Genomic DNA, 25,578 nt, shown 5'->3' with positions numbered 1-25,578 from the left:
TCTATTTATACACACTTATGTATGACAGCCTCTCAGTTTGAACTCATCAACCCATGCATGGGAACTAATGAGCTGAACTAGTGTGTCCAACTTGTGGGTTTGTCCAAAGCCAAATATGAAAAGCTTTCCTAATATTTGGATTAAAGGCTATATTGCATTTTTCAGATTGTTTTTTTTGTTTGTTTGTTTGTTTGTTTTTTTAATGAAACAGTTCATAGATTTTTTTAATGCCTCTTAAAGTCAGTTTTCCCTTTTTGGTTGACCTACTTATGATTCATGTCGTCACTACTTGGAATTGTTAGACAGCTTGCCTATGGATTTTGCTTATTGCTTCCACTTGCACTTGTGCTACAACCAGCTGATTCCAGGTTATATGCTGGAGGAGGAAAATAGTGGCGTAGTCTGCACCCTGGATATGACAATTGCTTTTATTTTTATTGCACAACTGGACGAGAGCATGGTGGTTAAGTGGAAACTGCATCCATGACAGAAATAGCTGCATTATGCTGCAACCCCCCCCCCAAAAAAAACAAAAAACAAAACAAAAACGTTAGCTTTGCAAGCATCTGCATAGAAAGCATGCCAACGCTAGCCAAAGTGATGTTAAAGCTGAGCCCAGCCCAGCAAGCAAGCAAGCAGACCCTGAACTTCAGCTTGTAAAGTTCAGGGTCTGGTTGTTGGACTGTTTCTACCTGTTCATGTTTCTAAAGTAATATGACATTGGTGATCACTTTAAAGTTTCTTTTTGGTGGTATTGATCTTTCGTTTGTGCTGTTGTCTTTTTTTTATTATCCCTAAATACTAAAGGAAAGATCATATGTGTGTCCACAGGATAGGGATTTGTGTTGGTGTATGAGAATGTAGCCTATGGGTTTTATATTGTTAAATGGTAAATATAAGACAATGTGTTTCATGTCAAGACAATCATTTACTAAATGTAACAAATTATTTTTGCCTGGAAGTAATTAAGTATGTAATTAAGTGTACTTTATTACAGAAAAATGTGTAATATGTTTTTTTGAGTAATGACCCCAACATCAATCACAGCAAAGAGGGGAAATACTTCCAACATTCACAAACATTTGACCACACAGCACACAAATAATTTGGATCAATGTAATACCTTTGACATATTGGCTTGTGATGATGGTGACTCTCAAGGCAGAGTCAATGAGAACCCAATGAGAATCAATAAGGAATTGAATCAGTGATGCAATCGGAATCGTTAAATTCTTATCAGTTACCATCCCCAGGCAAACAGATAATCATCAGTTGTTCTCTTGGGAAGAGCTGCTGAACAACTTGTTAAAGCAAATATCTCATCACCCATCAATGTGCCAAAAACACAAAACATTTAGGCATGTTGATATGGTCAAGATGACCAAAGATGAAGCTCAAAAAGAGCTTTAGGATGGGGAAGAAAAAAAGAAAACACCTATGAGCCGCAGTTCTCTGGGTAAAAATATGTTGCCCCTGCTGCTTCAGGTTGATAGGAAGATAACAGTGACTAAAATAACCACTCATTACAGTGAAGGTATGCAGAGGAGCATCTGCTGTTTTAGCCCATCTGGCTAAAACAGCAGAAGACCGCAAAAAGGCGCAACTCATGTCTGCTAAGAACAGGAAACTGATGTTACAATTTACACAGCTCAACAAATTTTGACAATAGAAGATTGTAAAAATGATTCCTGATCTAATATGTCTCAATTTCTTATCCAACATTTAGATGGTAGGGTCAAAATTTGACACTTTGAGCCCCTTAGCACCAAACAAGTGTCTTTTAGTGCTACAGCCTACCCGAGTATTGCTGCTCATAGTGTGTTTGTCTGCCCAATGTTCAATTGAATGAGAATATAAAAATGGGAAAAGATTTTGTATAATATGTTAATTTTATTACACATATAGAATAGCAACACCTTTTAAGGACAACTTAGAGTAGGTATTTCAGTCCATCTATAGTGTTTCATATGTTGTCTTTTATATTATTACTGAATCATTAAAGTACAAAGTCCACTTCATTATGATAAGCATTCTATTGTAGCTACATAAAAAAAAGAGCTTGGTGCATTACATAAATTATTGTTTATTTTTTCTCTTCTTCCTTCTCTTCTTTGGTGTCTTCATCTTTTCTTTCTTCATCTCCTCCTTCATCTGTTTTTTCCTCTTCCTGCTTTTCTTCATCTTCTTTTGTCATCTCAATCTTTTCCTCTTCTTCCTTTTCCCCTTCTTCTACTTTTTCCCCTTCTTCCTTTTTCTCTTCTTCTACCTTTTCCTCTTCCCTTTTCTCCCCACCCCCCTCTTTCTCTTCCTTTTTATCTTCTCCTTCTTCCTCATCTTCTTCTACCTCCTCTCCAGTTAAGCGCTCAAGATCTATAATACGATGTTTTAGAGTTTTGTCTGCATTTTCGTTATTTCGTAAGATCTTCTTCAGCTTGACTTGCATCAGCTCCATGGTACCATACAATTTGTTTACCTTCTCCTCCAGCTCTTTTTGCTCAGGTTTGATATTAGCTGGATCCAAGTCTATAAGACCATCTTTCATCAGGATCTGCCGACCCTTATCCTCAAGCATGCCTTTGGCATCTGGATACTCTGACAATGATTCCATCAGGTCATCCTTGGAAAGGCAGAAGAGCTCTGAGTATCCAATGCTGCGAATGTTGGCGGTCCGCCTGTTACCCGCTTTGCTACCTTTAATATTAAGAATACTAATCTCACCAAAATAGCTGCCGCTTCCGAGTACAACAAATTGTGTCACACCATCATCGGCAACGACTGCCAGTTTTCCATCTTTGATAATATACATCTCACGACCAATGTCGCCTTTCTTACAGATGTAATCTCCAGGGCTGAACACCTGTGGCCGGAGTTTGAGCACCAGCTCAATCAGCAGGCCTGCCTCACAGTCTGCAAAAATCCGAACTTTCTTTAGCGTCTCCATGTGGACTTGGATGGCTATTTCTGCTTTTAGCTTGTCTGGGAGATATCTCAGCACTTCTCTTTCATCCTGTGCCTTGCCATTATTCCACAGATAGTCAAACCACTTGATGACTCGCAACTCTAGGTCCTTACTAACCTTTCGAACCTGCAAATGAAAAGAAAACAAGAGGATTAAAATAATATTTAAAGACTAGATTATTTTACTACGTCTTTTGATCTAGACTTTTTTGATCAATGTTTATTTACCTGCATGTACTGCTTAATGTTGTCAATGCGGGACTGGAACTGGGCTTGGGCTGCATTCATGTTGGAGATCATGGTGGCAATGTTTCCCACAATGGTGGCAAAGATGAGGACTCCAACTAAAAAGTCCACAACATGGAAGAGAAATTCTGAGTCCAAAGCTGGTGGTGGGGTTTCTCCAATAGTTGTCAGAGTCAGTGTGGACCAGTACAGGCTGAAAGCATACTTCCTCATGGGCTGTCCAAACTCAGGCTCCTCAGGATCATCCAGAGCAGGGTAAACCCAGTCATCAGCACCAAATCCAATAGATTTGGAAAAAGAGAAATACCAGCAGGCATTCCAGTGGATGATAATAAGGATGTACATGATAAGGTTTGCAATACGGAATATGTTGGGGTAGTTGGTTTTAGTCTCTGTTTTGGTAAAGAACTCCATCATGCGCCCAATCCTCAGAAGCTTGTTTATGCGGATCTCTGGGTAGTCGATGCCAAGGACGAAGTAGAAGATGTCAGTGGGCAGCATGGAGAGAACATCGAGACGAAACTGAAAGCTGCTGATGTATCGATCCAAAAGCAGCTTCTTATCTTTCACTAGTAGGCCTTGTTCAAGGTAACCTGCAGTTGAAAGACAGTGTTTACCATTTACAGGGACATTGTGTTTTTAAATACTATATGGAATTGAATGTTCCCTTCTACTGCAACAATCACCTTTTAATTGCACACAGGATCACCGTTCAAACTGTAATTATTAGCAGCTTTAAGATTTGTAGTTGGTGGTGTAAATAATGCTCTAGATATCTTATAGTAAAGCAGTTTCAACAAGTCTTTTTTTTCTGTTGATCAGAGTACAAAAATTATATCCAGAAAGGGAATTCATGTTAGAAAGGGATGTTTTCTAACATGAATTCAGCAGTACAAATTTCCATTTTGAGTCTTGCTGGATGATAGTTGATTGCTGTGCTGCAGTAGAGAGACAGAACCACACCATCACTTACATATAACATGACCAGGAGAAACGATGACATCACTGGCCACTCATTTCATCTGTGTAAGTCTAATTAGTGCTTTGAGGAAAACTATATCACATTTTGAAAATATTTCTGCAGAATGGTAAGGTTAGTCTTTCACCTGTTCTGGCCCTGAAGAACATATCAGCCAGGTAGATAAGGTCTGAGGTGTAGTCCAGAATAACCCAGTAAATTATGTAGTCATGCTGCAACTCCTCAAAGCAAGCCCTGTTTGCAAGAGAAGACAACCACCAGCAGTGAGGGTGGTTTGTAAATTAACAATGTTGAATATCTCAGGACTATGTCCTGTTGTGCTACTGTCGCACCCCATTAACCCAGTAATCTGTACTAACAGAAAAAAAGACAATACAATGTTAAAAAACACAACTTCTCACATTAAAAAAAAAAAAAACTATTTCTGTGCATGAAACCAAACTGTAGCTAAAAGTAGTTTTAATGAAGTAGGATATTAAAAACAAACAACCAAATGAAATCATGTAAATATTTGACCTTTAGTGATGGAAGAATGACTGATTTATCAAGGTCACCTGGCTATGATCATGGTCCAATTATACATCACTGGTAGCGTAATGATAAACAGCCAGTTGTAATACAAATTTCCAGCAGGATTAATGACAAATATTTCTGCTGGCCTGTGGAGGAAAGAATGAAAGTGTAAAATAAATACTCAAAATCATACAACACATAAATTTATTTTGAAGTTTCTGTAAATTATGTACTTACTTATCTTTGTCCTTGCTCTTGTCTTTCTCTTTTTGTTTTTCTTTTTCTTTCTCCTTTTCTTTTTCTTTTTCTTTTTCTTTTTCTTCCTCCTCCTTCTTCTCCTTCTCCTTTTTTCTGTAATGTGCAATAATAAATTAGAGAATACTGAGCACCGGTTATCCTTAATAACATAGTAACATTTCCTAAAAGGTGAGGAGATAAAAATCAATACTCTTTCTTTTCCTTCTTTTCCTTCTTCTCCTTTTTCCTTTTTTTCTTTTTCTCTCTGAAAAAAACGATTAATGCAACATGTTTAACGTGATTACAGGAATCTAAGCCTTTACTTTTTTCATGACTCCAAATTGTACTTACTCTTCATTGTTGTTGTTATTGTTCGTGTTGCCTATATGAAGAGGCGTTGATTGAGGTGAACTTCTGAAACAAACACAGCACATTTTATTAACTGACAAATCTTTGCTTTTTTGTCATTATTATTCTTTGTGTATTTATATTTAAGTTTTGCTCACATGTCATCGTCACTGTCACTGGTAAAGTGAGGTGGAACATAAGGTGGCGAGGTGAGCAAGGCCTGGGTGGTAGTGGCCATTGCAGCAGAACTGTAGTATACTCTGCAGCAATAAAATATTTTTCAGGATGACAACTTCATTTAAGTAGTGTTGGGTTCTAAATTGGTTTACACATATTTTAAACTGAAACAGGACGTATTTTGGCAGTTGTTTGATCACCTAGCTTTAAAAGAAAAAAAACTGAAAAATATATCTGCTTTTTGATTTACCATAGGAACTTTTTGATTTGATTTGATGTTTTCTTTTTACAAACAAGAGCAACCCATGGAAGCAGAAATGTGTTGTGCTGTCAAAACTTGTTTATTGAGACAACAAATAAACATATAAATGATTAATGCCTGAATAAATAAATAACTAAATAAATACAATTCTTACATATGTAAAAAAAAATATATTTATAAATATATAAAGTTTAATTCAGTTTTATTTATATAGCACCAAATCACAACAACAACAACAGTTGCCTCGAGGTCTAAATACATAAATAAATACACACACACACACACACACACACACACACACACACACACACACACACACACACATATATATATATATATATATATATATATATATATATATATATATATATATATATGAATAAATCAATCCATTAAAAAAAAAGATTTTACTGTCTTCATCTGCATCATGTGTCACTTATATCCAATGTTACTATTGCATTTGTAGTGTCAGTCTCAGCTGGTAAGCACATTGTTTTACAGGTCTAAATGAATTATTTAGCCATACACATAGATGATGCTACAAAAAGAACTTACAGTATCGTGTGACTAAACTTACCTTTTCCGATCCTTAATGTAATTTAAAGTCCATTTCCCTTTAGTTGTGTACTTTCCTGGAACTTAGACACTCACGGTATCCTCAGATTTATTGTATCATCAATCACTGAATGCTATTTAATAATGTATAACAACATGTAACTAGGCAACTAACACCTGTAGGTACTGAGTCCATCTAACTGTGTCATAGAGTCTCAGTGACCCTGATGAGGATTTGGGGATTAGACTTGTCTGAGGAGAGTGGTGGCAAACTCAATCATCCTCCCTGCTTGTCCACTCCAGCGGGAGATGAGATACATTTAAGTGAAGTTTCGACAAGCCTCAGTTAACCTCCTACTCAGGATCCACAACACTGAAAACCATTATGTGTTGACATTGTTTTTAAAATTCAGCAACAAGCTATAATTTTCCTGATCATTTGCGGAACAGAGGATTTAGTCTGCTTGCACACACACACGCTTACACGCACTCTAACACACACACACACACTACTCCTGCTCAGTCAGCACTCTCCTCCATATCCTCCTTTAATCCTATTAGATCATGTCCAGTAAAACAGATTCCAGATCAGGCATAAAAGAACAATAATGTCTCGTGTGAAATCAAAGCAGAACCTCTATCGGTGAAAAACGTGTACAGGAGTATATGTAGAAATCCTGTGGTTCAGTGGCTCTCCCTGTTGGCTGATGTGGTGTTTGCAGTTTTATGACAGCAAATTTCACAGTTTGCATTTGAGCTGAAGCATCTTTGCAGGAGTTTAATGTCCTTTAATTTGTTTTGGTTTAGTGTTGAAATAAGTATAAATGGAGATGACAGTGTGTGATTTTGATGTGTTTATGTCACTGATGAAACTCAGGAGAACATTGACTAGAAGGAAACACTGTTGAGGTAACAGTGGCACACAACAAGATAAAGATTGTGTACACAAAATACTGATATGTTATTTTTTGGCACTTTAATGGTTTAATACTGTGGACAGTACAGCAAAACAATAAAACATAAGATAATCCTCAACCATTTATACAATGTGTTGATGACTAAGAATAAACTTTCAATTACAGAACTACAGAAAAAGAGAGAAACCACAAACAAAAAAACCCTTTTTAGATTAGGTCTGAAAACACATTTTGGTTATTCTCTTTACAAAGTGTTCAATTTTTTCCCAAATAATTTTTTTTGTCTCTTTTAACTACATCACCTGTATCTGTTTTCAGCTTTTGTTCTATTTGCTAACAGAGGAGTATTGTTGCTGGTGATGAGAGGCAGATTACAGTGCAGTGGGATCTGCTGGCCCTCCTGTCATGTTAGCCTCACCGACATCAGTGGCACGGGCGTCAACCTCAGCTGGGACATCAGCAGCAGCAAGTATATCGGCGGTGGCAGGGGCAGCTGGATCAACGGCCACCTCAGGGGCTGCTGGGGCACTGTCAACAGGAACTACATCAACAGGAGGTACATCCACAGCAGCAGCATCATCAACTGGAGCAACATCTATGGGGACGTCAACTACAGCTGGCTCTACCGCTGCAGGGTTTGCTGAAGGCTCTGCTTCAACCATGGCTGGGTCGGCCTCAGCTGCTTCCACCTCCTCGGCCTCCTCTACCTCATCAGAGTTCAGCAGGGCACGTCCTGCAGCTTTGGTGGCAGGGTTACCATCCTGTGCCAAAAAAATGGGAAAAAATCATGTCATATATATGTTGACAAAAAATGATGAATTTTTGAAGTTAGCTGCTTCATGTTCAGGGTTTATGCTTGTGACGCTGTCATATTTAAAGTTATTGTTTGAACTAATGCTCCAGCAAAATGTGTAACAGTCTATGTTTCTTTGCCTTGTTACACCCGTCAGAGTGTCGTCTGTCCTGAATGTGTCCTTTTCTTGTTCTAGCTCTGTTTTAACAGTGTTTGCACATAGCGTCTACCGCCGTTGTCAATTTAGCCTAAATTTATTTATTCAGGTCTCTGAGGAAAATTGAGAAAAGCCTCAATTTATTCTACAATGGAATGTGTTTGTTCTACATGCATTACAAGTTTTTCCCAGTTTGTTTTTAGCTCTACACTTAGGCTATTCTTAAACCAATCCATTGTGGACAGAGAAGTTGTTGTGAATAAACAAGATACGAGAAAATATTAGTAAATATTTCTCTAAACAGGGAAGAAAATGTACACATGAATTTCTCAATAACAATCAATATACAGTTCAGCATGAAACTATGATGCCTGAGCACCTCTGTCTCCTCCTCTGAAGCATCTCCAACAGGGACGGGAGCTGGAGGAGGGACATCAGCAGGTTGGGCTGGTGCTGCATCCACCTATATTAAATGTATATAGCCTATATTATTATTTGTAATAATAATATATATAACAGGAAATAAATGTGTATATGCAATGTCACAGTGCTGTGTGTATGCTCACAGTGGCCCCAGCTGAGACAGCCTAAAAGAACATAATTTTATGTCAGATTGCAAATAAGTAACACACAAACTTCAGCAATCATGCCAAATATGCTTATTTTTAGTTTTCACAAAAATCCACCACTAAGCTCCTGTAAGAGGCTAACAAGAGTAAACTTACGGGAGAATTAGCAGAGGGAATGAAGGGATTTTGGACTATTCCCTGGAAAGAAACAACAATAATAGGAATTAAAACAGATTTATAATCATAAATGAGCATTCATGGAAGGTCTATCTGAAGTTCTTTTTTACTTCAAACATCAATGAACCCCCATTACCTGCTGCTGGTACAGCCTGTACATCTCCATCCACCTCAGGGCCTCATTAGCATGTGCTGCAATCTGCAAATAAATACCAGGCATCTTCAGACATGCGGTGCAATTAAGCCAATTATACCCTGTCTGTCAGACAACGATCATAGTGCCCAACTGATGGCATGACAAAAACATAGCATTACATGTCATAGCAGACGGATCCAACACTCAAAACAGAAAAGTTGAAAAGGCCATCTTACCTCACTGCTTTCGCTTGCTGGAAACTGCAATTTCAGAAATAGAAGTGAGCAAACAACAGTTAGATGTGGATAACTGTGTTTTAAAATGGTATCAGATGGCAGATTTAATAATACACAATATTAGACTTACAGGGGCGGCGAGAGTAGAGACCAAGAGGCACATGAAGAGAACAAGCTGCTTCATTTTGACAGGTTCAGTAGAAAAACCTGTATAATATAACATACAACCCAGACTTTTATCTCAATTTTTCTTAATTTTCTTTGGTGAATAGGGGGGGCACTTTAAGAAAATCAAGAGAGAAATAGTTTAAAAAAAATTAGATTAAAAATATTTGTGAAAACAACAAGGTTGCCCCAAAAAATGAGAAATAGTTTCTGTTTGTAAAGTCACCTTACCTTGTTGTCCTGGAGAGAAACTGTGAAAAAGTACCTCAGTAGAAAGAAGTCTACTTCTTGTCCCTCATGGATGCAATTTATATACTGCTATATCACGTAGCAGCCAATCCCATCCAGTAGAACAGGCACACCTATGTGTTTGAAGAATTATCCTTACATGTCAAAGGTAAAAAAAAAAGAGGTATCTAGGGTTGAGGCCCCTGTTGTTGTTAATTACATGCTATACAAATATGCTTAGCACATATGCCCACCTTTACTGCCCTAAAACCAAACTTTGAAAAAAAACAACAAAAAAAAACAGAGAGAGACGCCATGAAGCAGACATAAGCATGTAATGATATGACAGAGAGTCCCTACTTAGTTTGACTTGAATACAGTGAAAAGGGAACTTAAATTAACTTAAATATCTGCAATATCTTATTACTAAAAATAATGTAAGTACTGGTGATAGCTACAGAAACATGAAATACAGTGTTGATCCTCCTCGCTTGAACAGAGGTTATAAGAACATCTATTCAAGTATTGCACTTTTTCAGCTCTTTCTTTTAGCTTAGCATTTTAAAGGGTGGGGTATTTTAAAAAAAAGTTTTTTTGACTGACTACAGACATTATGTTTCATTATGCATACAGGAGATAATGTGTAGAAATGTATGTAAAGGCTGGTTAGCCTTTACATACATTTTTCTCATAATCTGTTTTAGTCTAAGAAAGAATTCTGACCCCATGTAAAATACCCTCTGCAATGGGGTATTTTACACTGTATGTATTACAACAATTGTGTGACTTAAGTTAAACAACTACATATTGTTTCTCAATTGAACACCACATTTCACACAAGTATTCCAAAGATTATTTTCATCTACTGAAACTTACAGTGGGTGTAAGTGCCAGTGGGAAGCACCACTTCTATAGTGTCTGAGTTTTAACTAAATGTGTTTCTTTAACTGGCGTGGCTGTTCATCACAGTGATTTTGAACATTATAGCTCACTTATGTTTATTTTTTCAGGTTCCAGATCAGATAATGAAGGAGTTGGTCTGTAATTTGCTGAACTCTATACTATTCTGACCTCAAATCCGCTGAGTTAATCAACTTTGTCAAAAGATAACAATCTCTCCATTAGTCATTTAAAAGTTAACAGTTGTGCCATGTAGTTAGATTATTCCTGTTTTCTCCTTTGAAGAAAAACTGCAGTTATAAAAATGTGGTTACAATGTGATCATCTGTTTCAACAGGAATATAGAACTTTTAACTCTCAAACTATGCTTTGTTTCAGAAGGCTACATTGTTGCTTTGACAAACAAATGCTTTAATTCTTTTTTGTTTCTTAGAACAACATCAAAAGCAACAGAACGAAATAAAGCTTTTTTTTTATTTTTAGGTTTTTACTTACTTTTAGTAAAAATCTAAAAGCGTGACTTGCATCAAAGCTCTACAAAGCCTCTACATAGCAGTGAACCTCATAACTGGGTGTGGCTCACTTAAGGTAAACCGTCATAAAGAACCTCGTTCAATTCACTGGAGTAAAGTGTTCTAAACATTTTTCAAGGACTAGCATGAAGCAGATCCTCTTCCAGCTTCATAAAAGTCTATAGAAATGCAACCCTTCAGCTCCCTTCAGTGAGCATTTCCCTGACAAGTGATTCAACCCTAGTTTCAAGTCTTAAGTAGAGCTGGGCGATATGAGATTTTTTCATATCACGATATGTTTTTTTCATTTCAGGCGATAACGATATCTATCACGATATAAGCCAAATAACTATATTTGTAAGGTTTAAATGTGCCGTTGCTCACAAGTAAAATGTGAAATAATCAGCAGCTTGTTTTTAAATATTTATTTCCCATAATAAGTTCAACAGGGTAGATGTACTTAAGGAACATGAGACTTTTTCAGATAAATAAAGGCAAATATTGCAAACTACACAAAAGGCAGCCGCTAAAGCGTTTAAGTTTCAAAATAGAACAAACGAAACAGACTAAATTGTCAATTCCACTTAGAAATAAAGTATTAATTCTAAAAATAAATCTTAGTTTGTTTTACAGAAGAACAGACAAAACTGACTAACTTTTGTCAATATCAAGTAAACTGAGAACTAAAAGGAAATTCTCAATCTCTCCTTGTTGTATAGCTGAGCTTTTCAAACAGTTGTAACAGTTACTTTAGTCTGACAAAAGCCGAATGATGAATTAGCGCTTCCAGTCAGAGACTGAGGCTACGTCCACACGTACACGGGTATTTTTGAAAACGGAGATTTTCCGTTTTCGTTTTAAAAAATAATCCCGTCCACACATAAAGGGAGAAATGAAAGAAAACGCTGCTATGAACATGCCAAAGCAGCAGGTGGCGCTAGATTCCTAACCGTGCCGAAATGTTGGCCAATCAGAAGTCTAGAAGCCTCGGTGGGAAAAAGTAAACAAAGCTGGGGCATAGAAGCAGAACCGAGTCGTATGTGTGGAGGGACAGTAACTGTGTGTATATGTAAGCATTTAAACACTGCAGAGAGTAGAATTAACAGTATTGTAGAAATTCATTTCACCGAAACAATAACGTGGCGCACAGTGTGACGCATGCACCAGTTTATTGTATTTCCAGACTTGCTTTCGGCACAATTTACAGTGCACGCTACTCTGTTTTTTGTCAGACTTGAAATAGCCGAAATACCTTCACACTACGGAACTTCTATGGCTCTTCTCCGGCATTGGAACCATCGTCTGTTTTCTCTTCGGTCACGCTCGGTTGATTTTTCTAGTCGGCACACTCATTTCCTCCATTATGCGCTGGCTCCATTACCCGCTGGCTGCTTCCCAAACAAACACACGTGCGGCTTGGCACTTGTGCTGTACGTAACAAGTCACGCGACGTGACGCTGCGGCTGTGATTGGTTCGGCTCTGCGCTACTTAATTTGGATTGGCTGACCTTTTTTTTTTTTTTTTTTTTGAGGACAAGAGCGGCGAGGTCTATCGTGATAGCTTAATTTCTCTATCGAGTAAAAGTTATATCGCGATACATATCGTTATCGTTCTATCGCCCAGCTCTAGTCTTAAGGTATACAAGCAGCAATGGTTGCTTTGCTTTGCCACTGCAACCTCATCTCACAGTCACTTGAATTTATAGTTAAGCCCTTGAAGCTGCTGCAGTATTCTCCTGAACGATAGTTGTCACCACTCAGACAATATCTTAAACATAAGTGCTGATAAAGGAGGAGAACTTAAAAAGGAAGCCAAGACTGTGCCTGTTGCAAAGTTTTTTCCACAAAATCGACAAAACAAGTTTTCAAAGTGTTCCAACATTTCCGTCTGTATATCTGTGTGTCTTCTGAGTTTCTGTACACGATTGTACACTTGAGTTTTGAACCTATCTGTGGCAGCTCCAGCACAATGTGCCAGGTTACAAAAATCAAAAGTGCACGTCCGGCCACAAAGATTGTGTCGTGCAATACATTTTGTGATGTTAAAATGGGTATGCAACACCTGTGACACAAGAAACATGGCGATCATAATGGGGCCATTAGATTCCGGTCACATTGGCCTAGAGACCAGTTGGTGACCCCCTGGCAACTACTAGTGTCCAGGGAAAAATGTGTATTCCCTAATTAGTTGGTCATCTGTTTATGCCTTTAGTTTCAGTACTTGGGGGGCCATCTGGGGGGGCATCACTGCAGCTTCCCAGTCTCATTATCAAACAACAAAGACACATGCATTCTCACATTCCCTCACTCATACACTCTCTCTCTCTCTCTCTCTCTCTCTCTCTCTCTCTCACACACACACACACGCACACACACACACGCGCACACACATACACACACACACACACACTCACACTATAGGAAGATTGGTGATTCATGTATCTGTATATTTTTTGAGTGTTTCAGGTGCTGTATGTTTGTTTTGTTTTGTTTTTTGTGTATTACAGGTACCAAAGCTGGCAATACATACAATGCAATACAATACTAGAGATTCTATGTAGCTGTTCTTGTTAAAGCAAAATGTGCTTGGTACCATCATGCATTCAGATTCTAATTGCAAAGCCAGCATAAAGAACAGCATTAAAAAAAACCTGTATTTTCAGAGGTCCAGTTGCAGGACAACAACAACAACAAACACGATGATCCTATAGAATATGGTGTATTGTTGTAGATTAAACTATGCACCAGTATATAAAGAATTTTAAAATGAGCTAAACCTCAAACATCTGCAGTGGTAAAACCCAACATGAACATTAAACTATCAGTAATGTGAATCCACATCATATATAACTGTAAAACACTAAAAAGGGGACTTTTTGGCTTGAATTACAGTTCCAGGAAAGAATCTTTTGAAGAAGAGACGGTAATAGCGTGAGAGGCCAATGTCTGCATTTCTGATGTGCCTCTGAAGAGGTAAGTGTTCAGTCATGTTGGGACAAGCTTTTGTCCCCAGGTGAGCCAAGATCAGGGAGATCGTTCTCTCTCCTGTAATGTTTTTTATTTTCTTATGACAATTACGTTTCACAGTGGGGAGATTTTGCCACCAACAGTGAAAATCCATGTCTTCTGTGTGATAAACTATAGTAGTGTCTTACATAAAGCACTTAGATGGTGTTTATAATGTATGTGCTATGTTGCAGAACTAAACAAGGATTTTTATACAAGCTGTGATCAAAACCTCTGGGAACTGTGTTATAAAAGATCAAAATTCTGACTTTTAACCATGGCTGATCTCCTATTCGATAATCTTCACAGGCATGTGCAGAATTACTCTGGTGTAGGTGTTATACTTAAATTGCTCTTTGAACGCCGTGCTCTGCAGTTTAATTATGGAACTTAAAGGTAAGCAAAGAGCAAACATTATTTTCTGTTTCAAAGGGACCCGTGTGAAGATTCAAGTTTTCAGTCAAAGTGACCACAGTTTCCAAGCTCAAAGCCATTGCCAGAGGTGAGAAGCAAGACTGGGAGGCACATGCTGTTTTCTCAGCATTCATGCGGTTCTACACATTTTTGCCTACACTTATGTCCACAAGTACAAGAAAATGTAATGTGACTGAAGATCTAAAAATTATACCACCGATGCTGAAATCAGGTAAGGTTCTACATTTTTGTCGGTTAATTTTGAACAAATTTTAATTTTTTTTATTTATTTTTATATAAATTATACATATATAAGATTGCATATTTATATTTTTTTATAAACATAACTTAATTCATTAGAAAATATTATTTTTAGGCTGATAATGCTAGAGTATTTTCTGGTAAAATAGCTCATGTGATGCCAAGTAATATTAAGTCTTAAACATACCAAACATACCAAACTCAGCAAACTGAAATCAAGCAATAGTATTTATAGATGAATTTGGTTTATTCCATTCAGGAATACATCTAAACTCTAAAATAGACATATTTTTATGTCTTTAATCATTTATAATCATGCTTTTCTTATGACTTGTTGCATTTTTCTTCATTATTCATACATTCTGAGATTAGTTTTCAACACAAATTTCAATGTAAGAGTTCAGTTCAAATAATCAATTTCAAGTTTATTGTGTATGTTAGAAGTTTCTAGCAACACAGTTATAGAAATAGAGTTGCTGCTGATACCCAAACCTTTGGTATTTATTTAAGTGTACTGAAGAGATATGACTGTAAGTAAAAAAAAAAAAATTCCAAGGTTTATAGAAGTCTTTGGGAAAGGAACCAAGTTTTGCTGTGTGGAGGCTGTTGTATGTGACAAGTGAGATATTTATTTTCTCACCTGACAGAAGACCTGAGGCACTAACTAGGGCAAGGTCTTTATAGAGCAAGGTATGAAATGTACTTTTGAATGGCACCACAGTTAAAGTCAAACTGATACTTGATAATCCACCTAGCTTTGTAATAGTGTAATGTTAAATCACAAGTTAAATCCTAAAGGAAAAATAACATTATTTTTACTACATGTATATTTTAATAAAAAACAAAACAAAGCAGATCTACAAGTGTTTAAATAATGAGTAAAAGTATCAAAATTTGCTTCAAAAAGTAGACTTTATTTATTCAAAGAAAATGACATTTAAGGAAAAGTTAGAATGAAGTAATTAAAGTATGATGAAAATTCAGCATCACATTGCATCTGCAGTTCTAGAACAGGTTATTGTTAATGTGGGGAAATGACAAGGGGAATAAAAGAGTGCTTCAGGACTATGTCTTATTTTATGCAGATTATCCTATTACTCTTTAGTTTAATAATGTTGTGATTTCTTAATAAAGAAGTGTTATTTATAACATTTGTGGGTGGGGTTTTAACTCATGTTAGCACTTTCGGAAACAACATCACTGACAATTTCTTCCAATGCTGATTTCTGAATGTTCACATGTTTACACCTTTGCTGGCATCTGTAAAGACAAATGAGCAGTTTCATATCAGCATTGTTAAAATCATACACATTTCAAATAGTGTTCCCTTGTTTTTAAAGATGCTTTATAAGGACCAATCTGTTGATTGGTTACCTGGCTTGTCTGTATGGGCTGATCCTGCAGGTGCAATTTTGGGGGGTCCTGGGATGGAAGAGCATTAGCGTCAAATTGCGGAATCTGGAAAAAAAGAAAAGAAAAAAAAAACACCTACTTTACCAAAACATGGAGATACACAGTCAATACAATTAGCTTCTTCAAAACATAACGAGATTATATTATTTGCTACTGTATTTTCTCACGTTCATATTTTGCTGGGGAATGTTTTGTGGTGGATAGTCAAATGGGAGAACCTGTGGGGAAACAAATATAATGGTAAATAAACAAACATGTTTTTAAACATAAACAACAAAAATACGTTGGGGTAAATAGAATAACTAAAATCTTACTTCTGGCACTATGGGGCCTTTTGTCATTGGGGGGATGTTTGGGATTATCTGTAATAAAATTATATATTGTATTTAGTCCCATGATATATAGAAATATACAAACATAAATTCATATTTTCAAATTTTAAATTAATATCTAAGAGTTCAAAATTCTTACCCTTTGCTGAGCAAAGTCATATGCATAGAACTGGAATTGTAAAAACACAAGACACAAAAAAGTTCAAGAAAGCAGTTAAAACACTTCTATGAGCAGAAAGGTTTCCTGGGCCAAAAGTTTCCATAATCTGCAACAGGAAAGAGAAATGACTTACTACTTCAACACTCTGTCTGCCAGGTAGCTGAGGAATGGAGTACTTGATGAGACCAAAAGATGAAAAGGGCTGCAGAGAGAAAGAAGGCAAAAGTAAAATCAGGATCAACGAAAAGAAGTTAGGTGATTTCTATTTTATTTTATTTTTTTGTAGGTGGAAAAACTTCTCTCAAACTGATGTATGCATACCTGTGCTGGGTTTGAAACACCTGCACCTCCTGGAAATCTGTGGGGATAAATCTTGGAGAAAAAAAACATAAATGTTGTACTGTAATCATGATTCATAGCCACTGTTAGAGCCAAATGTAATAAATAATGGTGCTGATCTGAAAACGTGTATAAACCTGAGTAATAATAAGAGTCTGACATACCAGTTCCACACTGTAACCACCAGGTAGTCCAGTGTGTGGAAAACCAGCCGTAAAGGGATTGTTCATCTGAATGCATGCAAATTTTGAAGACTTCAGTATACAGCAATATTTTGTGTAGGTGTTTGCAGTATTTTGAACCTGTATATAGAATATACACAGAAGATATAGAGAAGATAAACAGTATGCAGTATGCATAATTACCTGTAAAGTTGGCATCTGTTGCCTGGATCCAGTGTAATGAGGCAAGTACTGAAACTAAAGGCATAAACAGAAGTTAAACTTTAAGTATTGGACAGGTTTCAGCTCCATGAAATAAATGATTGGCTTTTACTTAACACTCACTGGTGCAGCACAGGCTGTGCTAGCCAAACAGAGGCACAAGAGAGCCAGCTTCATGTTTATCCTACAGACATAAAATAAATCATTCCAAGTTGTGAAACTTCCACCACAGTCACACTGGATGGTTGCTTCCTTCTGGAAAGGCATGTAGGAGCTAATGTTAAAATTTTGCTCAACTCACCGTCTGAAATTTTAAAAATCACCAGAAAAGGAGAAAATGATGAATGCTGATGTTGGAGATGATGCCAGCAGGTTGGACTGTGACTTCTGCAGAGTTACTTGGATATTTATACACTGCTTTCTCACCAAAGAGCCAGTCACAGGAGATAGGAGTGGTGTTGCCCAATGACTAGGTAGAGTTTAGGTGTCTAGTCTTCAGCTTTACTAAATGACCAGTGGTCATATCCACTTTCTGTGTAATAGCAGAGTCGTCTGTTTGATTATACCGTCTAGAGCAGAGCACACCTTCACTTTGCTTACTCCTCATTCTGCCATTAGTCTCACTACAATTGCATAAGGTGGCACAAATATCTGAAACTAAAAATTTATGTTAATACAGCATAGATAAATATAATACTATATCCTTTTTTGTTTGTTTGTTTGCTTGTTTTACTCTAAAAATAAATTTGTACTGAAGCAGCACATAATAGTGAAATCAGAGAACAGCCTTTATTATTTATAATAAATATAATTGCCTGCTGTAGCTATTTGTGGATAGTCAAAAAAGCAAGTCAGTAATAATCTGCAAAATGCTGCATATAATTCATGGACTGAGTATCAGATATTTATTATTTGAAATATATCTTAAGCAAAGAACCAGAAACAATAGATGAATGAGCTGTTTCATTTATTATGAAGCACAGAAATGAAACATTTCATGTTGCATGTAGAGAGGAAACAATATAATGCTACATTTATTTTGATATTTTCTTTTGGTCATATTTAACTGCAAACCATCAATTTTTTTTTTCATAAGAGGCATGTCATGCTTTTTGACTTTATTCTTCTTTTTCCAAACAAAGCACCATTTCAAAAAATGCATAGCACCACAGAAAATAGTATTGCTGGCTGGCGATTTTTCACCACAGTAAGCAGATAGTCTTACACCTCTGGTCACCTACAGTGGGGACAAAAGCAAATGAAAGTTTGAGAGACTCAATCCCCTAGAAAAATAACATGTGATCCTTGCATATTTATTTATATGAACTACTACTGCTAAAACCTTTATATATGAATATGTGAATTGATACCTGAGTGTGCCAAGAGTGTTTTTTTCCTGCTGACTAAGTAGTTTTAGTCATCTTCATCTTCATCATCTTTGCCACGCTAAAATGACAGAGGACTTGGGTGAGCGAATCAGGACTGATGATAGTCTCCTACATGTGCATTTATGAGTCACGGTTTTTTCCACAACTCAGCAGAAATAGTTGGGAGGTTTGTCTGACGTGATCCTTTTTATTGGAATGAACCGGCTGCCCTCATAACAAATTTCAGTTCAATCCAACTCCACTTTATTGCCTGTCAAAGTCTATTGAAGCTATTACTGCACTAAACTGCATATTGCCAGCATCAAATCATGACAGAGGCTTATTGTTTGTTAAATACATTTAAATGCGATAGTCTTTCTTACTGGGGGAGGTGCAACGACGACAGGATTCAGAGGTTCCACAGGAATGGCAGGATCAGCAAGAGCAACAGGGGCAGCTGGGGCAGCTGGAGCAGCTGGAGCAGCTGGGGCAACTGGAGCAGCTGGGTCAGCTGCAGCTGGATTAGGCAGGTTGAAGCCAAAGGGGTAGAACTACAGAAAATAAAATAAATTGTGAATTCAATAAAATATCTGAAAAACCTTTGCCAGAGAAAATATGTTCTGCAGACACCTACCACCTCCTTGGTACCTATGCCATTCGGATTTGGAATCTCGTGCTTGATAAAGCCGTGGACCTTTCAATGAAAACAGACTTAGAAACTCATAATTGCACTGGAATCTGTAATACTTCTGATTTGTGGCTCTTCTTTGATTACATGTAGGCTCTAAAAACGTCAAAGTCTATAGAATTAACTCTTTTTATCAGATAGCATTTAGGTTTCTATTCCATTTCCATTCTTTGGATCAAAGTCTGCAAACTACACTCTCAATAGGTAAATATCTATATATATATATTTATGAACTGTGCTACTCACAGGTCCTCCAAGAGGGTGTCTTTGGGCATCAACAGGGAGCAACTGGAAGCATTAAAACAACATAGTAAAGAAATAATCACCAGATGCACAGAAAAGTTCTGAAAAGGTGCAAAACAATGATTGAACTCTTACAACTTCCAGATTGTCAAGTGGGACTCCAGCAGGGATAACCTGGGCCGCCTGAAATACAGTTTTAATCATATACACTTAACAGGGACACAATCTTATGAGAAAAGTCAGCCGTGTTGGAGAAAAGCAGTTCAGCTATGAAGACATCAGTGGTGAACAAATCATAACAGACCACCGTGCAGAGTTTGAAAATCTGGCTTTTACTGTGGTTAATGTGTGTGGGTGTCATGATATCCACCAGCTGATCCAAGCTGCTTCTTATTGTACCTGAGGTGGAGCGTAATGGATGTCAAACTCCTCAAATATCTGCAGCTGTAAAGAAGAGAATAAAATTCAGTGTAATGCAGGTCAGTGTAACATGTTCAGACAGTTATTGAATGTTGTTTTACTGATTAATGCTAAAGACAAAAACAGACACCATAAACGGATAACAATGACCGAAAAACTCCATCTGCTAAAAAAAAACAAAGGTGAGTATTAAAGCTCTGTAGGTGATATTTCTCTAAAATACTGAAGATGAATGTTGTATGTTAATTGTTACATGTGAAAGAAAAAGAAAGGGAAAATAGATATTTTGGCAGAAATGTAAGTATTTTTCTTACAGGAGCAGAGATGGCCATCCCAAGGATGCAGGCAGCAAGCACGATAAATTTCATTTTGAAACTTGCTGTGACAGAAAGAGAATTTTGAGTTATTACATTTGGTAGTTTTTAGTGCACGTCTTTTAAAAAAGCATTCAAATTTAAAACGTCTTTTGCAGTTTCATGTGATATTAGCAGGATCTACATTACCTTTCTTTCCTGGCTGCACGTGAGCACTGGAGGATTGTTGAAGAGAGGTGTGATTAGAGGAGAGTGAGATCGCCTATTTATTTGCTGAGAGAAACAAAGGGCGAGCAAACTTTTGACAGGTATTGATGGTAAGCCAATCGTTTTTCTTTGTATGATCACAAACCTGGCAGCTGCATGTCTGGGAAATCTCTTAATAATTTTTTTGGCTTGAAAAGCACATATTTCACATTCCTCTGCAATGTGTCTTATCAGGTGCCTCCTTGCAACAGCTCAAACTCAAAAAGGGCAACAGGGTTATTCGGGAGTAGGAGTTGGAATTCAAAAGAGTGCTTCCTTACTTACTCCTGTGTGTTTTTCCTAATAGAAAATATGATGCTTTATACCTGATGATGTTTAGAGGATAAATGCTTTACCAACAGCAGTATTTCGAGGCCTGTTAAAACCTACAAATGATCATGTATACTTGTAAAACTGAATGTCTTTTTCAATGAATTGGGTAGAACTTTAAATTTACAACAGTTTTAGGGACATTCACTGCACATTGTATCTGAGCCTGCGTGGATACGTCAGAGGTGTGAAGACAATCTATAATCTGGGATAAATATGCTTCAGGATGATGATTAGATAAATACTGTGCACACTCTCTTACATTATGGTTTTAAAATGTATTTAATTGAAGGTTATGAAAGACAGTAACATGGAAAGACAAAACAGTTCAGGCCCAGCCTTATTTGTTTTCCTTTTTTATTTGACATTTATTTTTATTTATTTATTTTTTTAAGTAAAATAATAATAAATGAAATTAAATAGCAACGGTTAGTAATATCCTTGAGAAGCTCCACTGAATAGTTGTTAGTACCCATCAATAATGCATTTTGTTTTCTCTGTATGTTGTGGGTTATCTCCACTGGTGACAACAGTCTCAGACAAGGGTTTCCCGCATGGGCTGAAGCTGGGGTTCAGCAGTTCTTTGGGCAGTGGCAGCATCCGACCCAGCTAAACCTGCAGAGAACCCGCTAGCATTTGGATGTGATCCAGAGCACGGCAGTGCCTTTATCGGTTGAGCTCCAGCAGCTGAGGTCCCCACAGCTGGCTGAACGCCTTGTTGTTCTGGGTGTGTGAGTCCTGCGGCCTGGCTCTCGGGCTGGACAGCTCCCGCAGGCTGGTTTGTAAGCACATTAGGCATGTACACCCCCAATTGGCCCATTGTAGCAGCCATCTGAAACAGTAAACAGAGATAAGATACTGTAAAGAGGCAAGGGAGGGGCAGTGTTAGTGGGATCACTGAGTTCACTAAACAGACTGTTTGAACAAGCTGGAAGAAGAAAAAAATCTTGGCTGTGTTACCTGAAGTTCCTCAGAGCTAAGACTGCCAAGAGGTGAGCTCTGGTAAGGAATTACAACATATGTCAAGTGAAATGTTCTCAGAAAGAAAATTGTGAAATTGCAAATAGCATTAATCATCTAAGTCTGCAGAGGGTGTTATATATTTACCATTGGTTGCTGTAGCATGTATACAATCTGGGGATTCTGTGGATGAGAATTCGGTTAGATAATTGTAACTCTTTTTTCTTTTTTTTTACTTATTCTGCATTATGTATATGCAGAGACACCTGTTGTTGCAGCTGCTGCTGTGGCTGCTGTATTCCCTGAGTTGCATCTATTGAAGGAGCAACTGCAACTCCTGCAGCATTTTCTGCAGGTAACACTGGACTGTTGGGAAGCTGATTTGCTGGAGTTTGTGGGAGAGCCGATTCCAGAATCATTGGGTAACCATATGGGCTGAACTGATGGAGAGAAAATAAAATAAAACAAAACAACACATATCAACAATTTCTGCACCGACACCACAAGTTACAACTCCAATATTAACTCCTTACTCCAAAAGCCAAAATACCAATGTCTTTATTTTCATAATACTGTGTCTTATGAAAGGGTTTCCTGTCTCCAGCAAGCGTGTCTCTTAGCTTACCAGCTGATTCCCATAGTGTGAGGAGAACAGCGGTAAGTATCCATAAGGTGGGAAAATCTGAAAAAAGCAGCAATACACATTTTTAAAGGGAGAAAATAATTTAAAATAAGAGTTAATATTCTGTTTTCTTAGCTCCCCCGCCTCCTCCTACTAGATGCTGCTGTGGCAGTGTCAGCTGGTGGGGTCCATAGAAGAGTGGCTGCATGGGCATGCCCCCTTGTGGATACCAGGGGTACTGTTGCAGTGAAGGAATGGGCTGTGGATCAGGCTGCTGTAGACCTCCTGCCTGTGGCTGAACACTGGGAGAAATAGAGGCTGGCGTAGGAGATTCGGGTTTCTGGTTTGCGGCTACAACGTGCTGAGCACCTTGAGTTGCTGTTTCCCTTCCTTGTAACAGCAGGGGACGACGGACATTTGAATTGACCTGAAAAAGAAAGAAAGAAAGAAAGAAAGAAAGAAAGAAAGAAAGAAAGAAAGAAAGAAAGAAAGAAAGAAAGAAAGAAAGAAGATGGTAAAATTATCACTGAGTCACAGAGTTCATAGAATGTCAAATGTTAATTAAATGACAACCAGTATTAAATGAATAAACATAAAATTATATAATTATATCAAGTATTGTATTTTAAACCATATTCTATTAGTCTACTTACTGGTACTGCAGAGACTTCTATGGTAAAGCATAACAGCAGCGTTATGATAATCATTTCCAAAAAGAGAACAAAATCGATATGGTTTTTAATCAGTTCCACTGGATCAGTGGGTGCTTTAAGGACTATCTCCGTGGAGCACTCAGGAGTAAATTCATTGAAACTGTATGGAGGGGTCCTTCAACTTATGCACTGCTCACAAACTGGATCAACCAATCACATGGCAGACTGAAGAAAGATAAATTCAACCTAATCGTCTGCTGAATGAAGCAGGGAGGTGGAAACCAAAGAAAATCTAATAAGTGTCCTAAACGGCATGTTTTTCTTCAATTATGATGGTGTAATGTCTCTTGAAATAATTAAACAAATGCATGAGAGTTGAGGCCTTGTGGTTTTCCTGCTACGGGTGTGGCTGATGTGGCTGATGTGTCAGTGTCTCGCTGTTGTAATTGCAGTATGGTCAAACCAAGAATGTGTGATGTGCAAAAAAAGAATCTTAAAAAGCAGACATGAAAAATAACTGAAGCTGCAACAGACATAAAAATGAACACTTGATAAGTTAATGTAAGACATAAAAAAATGACAAACTACACATTAATGACATATATGTTGATTCAAATATTAAAATTAATTTGCAGATGAGCTCAAATGCTTAACTTAGCACTAAATGTATTTGAAATGTGAGAGAAAATTGAAGAGCAAGTAATTATAATATGTATAAATTCTATCCAGCTTGACTTTTAGTTGTTCTGTTTAAAAGAAATTTCCTTTGTAGATCACCTTGAATCAACCTTCTTTAATCAAACACTCAATAACAAATAACAAAATAAAGGAAACACAGATAATACTTATGACCACACATTTTTTTCACATTTGATAAAGTAATATCTTTCCATCATTTTAAACTGACACAACATTTTGTTTGCAACATCATACGCTAAAACGGCATACATAAAAATTACTGACAAGTGGCAATTTGGGTACAGGATCCAAATAATAATAATAAATTGTTATTAGTAATAGCAGTATCTGTCTAACTATGTAGATAGATCGATAGATAGATCAATAGATAGATAGATTAAAAAGTGCAGTATCCCACAACAAGGTTCTCTTTTCAAATTATAATTTATTCTGAAAAAAAATCATCAAAGCATCAAATACAACAATTATGAAAAATACATATAATTCAGTGCATACTTTAAAAGTTGGTTGCCAGCTGGTTTACAAAATTAACCAAGTTTGCAAATTAGGCAAACATCCACAAAACAGGAGATTACATTTATAATGCACATTCATGCACACATCACATCAACGAGAAAGTAAGAGACCATACTAGCTTTGTTAAAAGGGTGTATGCTAATGACAATCTTAATTACTTTTTTTTGTCAAATCAGCGGAGCAAGCAGTGCTGTGCAATCAGTGAAAATATTGCTGAAGAGGGTGTGTGAAGAAGAAATAAAGCAGTACTATGTGTTTAACTCATGAAGCACAGAGCCATGCATTAACAGCTCAGCAATCATCCCTCACTTAAGCTGTGTTGATCTAGGGTTGGTGTTGTGTGTACCCGCTGACTGGATATTACGCATGCATGTCGTCAGCATCCCTCCCACTAATGTCTGGAAGCCTAGTCTCTAACAAAACTCATCATTACCTTGCTGACTGAATGCCTCTCTAAATTTTAAATGTTTCAAATCACAGTGCAACATACAACCTCACTGGTTATATAAGTTTTGTTTTTTTTAAATTAAACAAAACATTCAAATAAGTAGGATCAACAAAACATATATAACATTGTAAAGGGAGGTTGAAGGATGCTGCAATACTGAAATGTGAAAATATGCAAACACGGTATGCAATATTTTTGAATGCCAATAAAATTTGGTTCATTTCTGGCTTCAAGGTAACAAAATGTAAAAAACAGACATCATTCTCACAGCATCAATTTCCCTATTATTATGCAGCTTTGTGCTGCTTATGCTGGAAAGTTCAAACTAAAGTAGTATAAGCTACTTTTTTTTTTCCAGATCCATGCTATTCAACTACTGTCTCCCCTCGGGGCTGTAGTGGTAGACATGATTGTGGTCCTGGAAGTCTGTGTTGTGGTTGATGTTGATGGCTGAATAGGTGGTTGCACACATAGAATCGGAAACAGAGTACAGATATTGAATGAAGGTCTAATCCAGCGGTGTTGGCCACTCTGCAAAAGCATTGAAAAAAATGTATATTACTGTGTTCTTTACAAACAATTATGGCATTATTTATGTCTTACCTCACTACTGTCAGACCCACTGCTGCATGAATGATGGCGCCTCTACAAAAACATAAATAATGTATTTGTTTTAAATATTAACAGAAAGGGTTTTGA

At 37.1% G+C, this 25,578-nt stretch overlaps 5 protein-coding genes across 5 annotated transcripts; all 5 read right to left on the bottom strand.

Moving 5' to 3' along the window:
• Positions 1-1,990: 1,990 nt before the first annotated feature.
• On the bottom strand, positions 1,991-6,401 carry cnga1a (cyclic nucleotide gated channel subunit alpha 1a). Its single transcript, XM_085408582.1, has 9 exons — positions 6,298-6,401; positions 5,440-5,541; positions 5,285-5,347; positions 5,145-5,198; positions 4,934-5,047; positions 4,738-4,842; positions 4,311-4,417; positions 3,187-3,797; positions 1,991-3,085 (listed from the first exon to the last, which is right to left on the bottom strand). The coding sequence occupies exons 2-9, from the start codon at positions 5,517-5,519 to the stop codon at positions 2,084-2,086; spliced, it is 2,136 nt and encodes a 711-aa protein (XP_085264708.1). The 5' UTR covers positions 5,520-5,541; positions 6,298-6,401; the 3' UTR covers positions 1,991-2,083.
• An 856-nt stretch (positions 6,402-7,257) lies between these two features.
• On the bottom strand, positions 7,258-9,444 carry enam (enamelin). The gene is made up of 7 exons (XM_085408581.1): positions 9,391-9,444; positions 9,261-9,284; positions 9,025-9,087; positions 8,868-8,909; positions 8,709-8,729; positions 8,522-8,605; positions 7,258-7,953 (listed from the first exon to the last, which is right to left on the bottom strand). The coding sequence occupies exons 1-7, from the start codon at positions 9,442-9,444 to the stop codon at positions 7,564-7,566; spliced, it is 678 nt and encodes a 225-aa protein (XP_085264707.1). The 3' UTR covers positions 7,258-7,563.
• A 6,433-nt stretch (positions 9,445-15,877) lies between these two features.
• Positions 15,878-17,775, bottom strand: scpp5 (secretory calcium-binding phosphoprotein 5). The gene is made up of 11 exons (XM_085408580.1): positions 17,675-17,775; positions 17,497-17,557; positions 17,356-17,409; positions 17,155-17,220; positions 16,973-17,023; positions 16,785-16,853; positions 16,631-16,660; positions 16,474-16,521; positions 16,327-16,377; positions 16,121-16,204; positions 15,878-16,006 (listed from the first exon to the last, which is right to left on the bottom strand). Exons 2-11 carry the CDS (start codon positions 17,548-17,550, stop codon positions 15,989-15,991), a joined length of 525 nt encoding a protein of 174 aa, XP_085264706.1. The 5' UTR covers positions 17,551-17,557; positions 17,675-17,775; the 3' UTR covers positions 15,878-15,988.
• A 791-nt stretch (positions 17,776-18,566) lies between these two features.
• On the bottom strand, positions 18,567-20,662 carry scpp7 (secretory calcium-binding phosphoprotein 7). Its single transcript, XM_085408579.1, has 9 exons — positions 20,595-20,662; positions 20,406-20,470; positions 20,071-20,115; positions 19,807-19,854; positions 19,675-19,716; positions 19,375-19,434; positions 19,124-19,291; positions 18,744-18,819; positions 18,567-18,610 (listed from the first exon to the last, which is right to left on the bottom strand). Exons 2-8 carry the CDS (start codon positions 20,457-20,459, stop codon positions 18,787-18,789), a joined length of 450 nt encoding a protein of 149 aa, XP_085264705.1. The 5' UTR covers positions 20,460-20,470; positions 20,595-20,662; the 3' UTR covers positions 18,567-18,610; positions 18,744-18,786.
• A 715-nt stretch (positions 20,663-21,377) lies between these two features.
• Positions 21,378-23,358, bottom strand: LOC146668027 (uncharacterized). Its single transcript, XM_085408578.1, has 7 exons — positions 23,217-23,358; positions 22,718-22,990; positions 22,567-22,623; positions 22,208-22,381; positions 22,089-22,124; positions 21,942-21,980; positions 21,378-21,813 (listed from the first exon to the last, which is right to left on the bottom strand). Exons 1-7 carry the CDS (start codon positions 23,268-23,270, stop codon positions 21,517-21,519), a joined length of 930 nt encoding a protein of 309 aa, XP_085264704.1. The 5' UTR covers positions 23,271-23,358; the 3' UTR covers positions 21,378-21,516.
• Positions 23,359-25,578: the final 2,220 nt, after the last annotated feature.

The sequence above is a fragment of the Rhamphochromis longiceps genome, linkage group LG6, assembly GCF_057381845.1.
Source record: "Rhamphochromis longiceps isolate RC_006_pf linkage group LG6, R_longiceps_female_GT1.1, whole genome shotgun sequence".
Lineage (NCBI taxonomy): Eukaryota > Metazoa > Chordata > Actinopteri > Cichliformes > Cichlidae > Rhamphochromis > Rhamphochromis longiceps.
The sequence above is the reverse complement of the archived record's forward strand: the minus strand, read 5'-3'. Positions and strand labels throughout refer to the sequence as shown.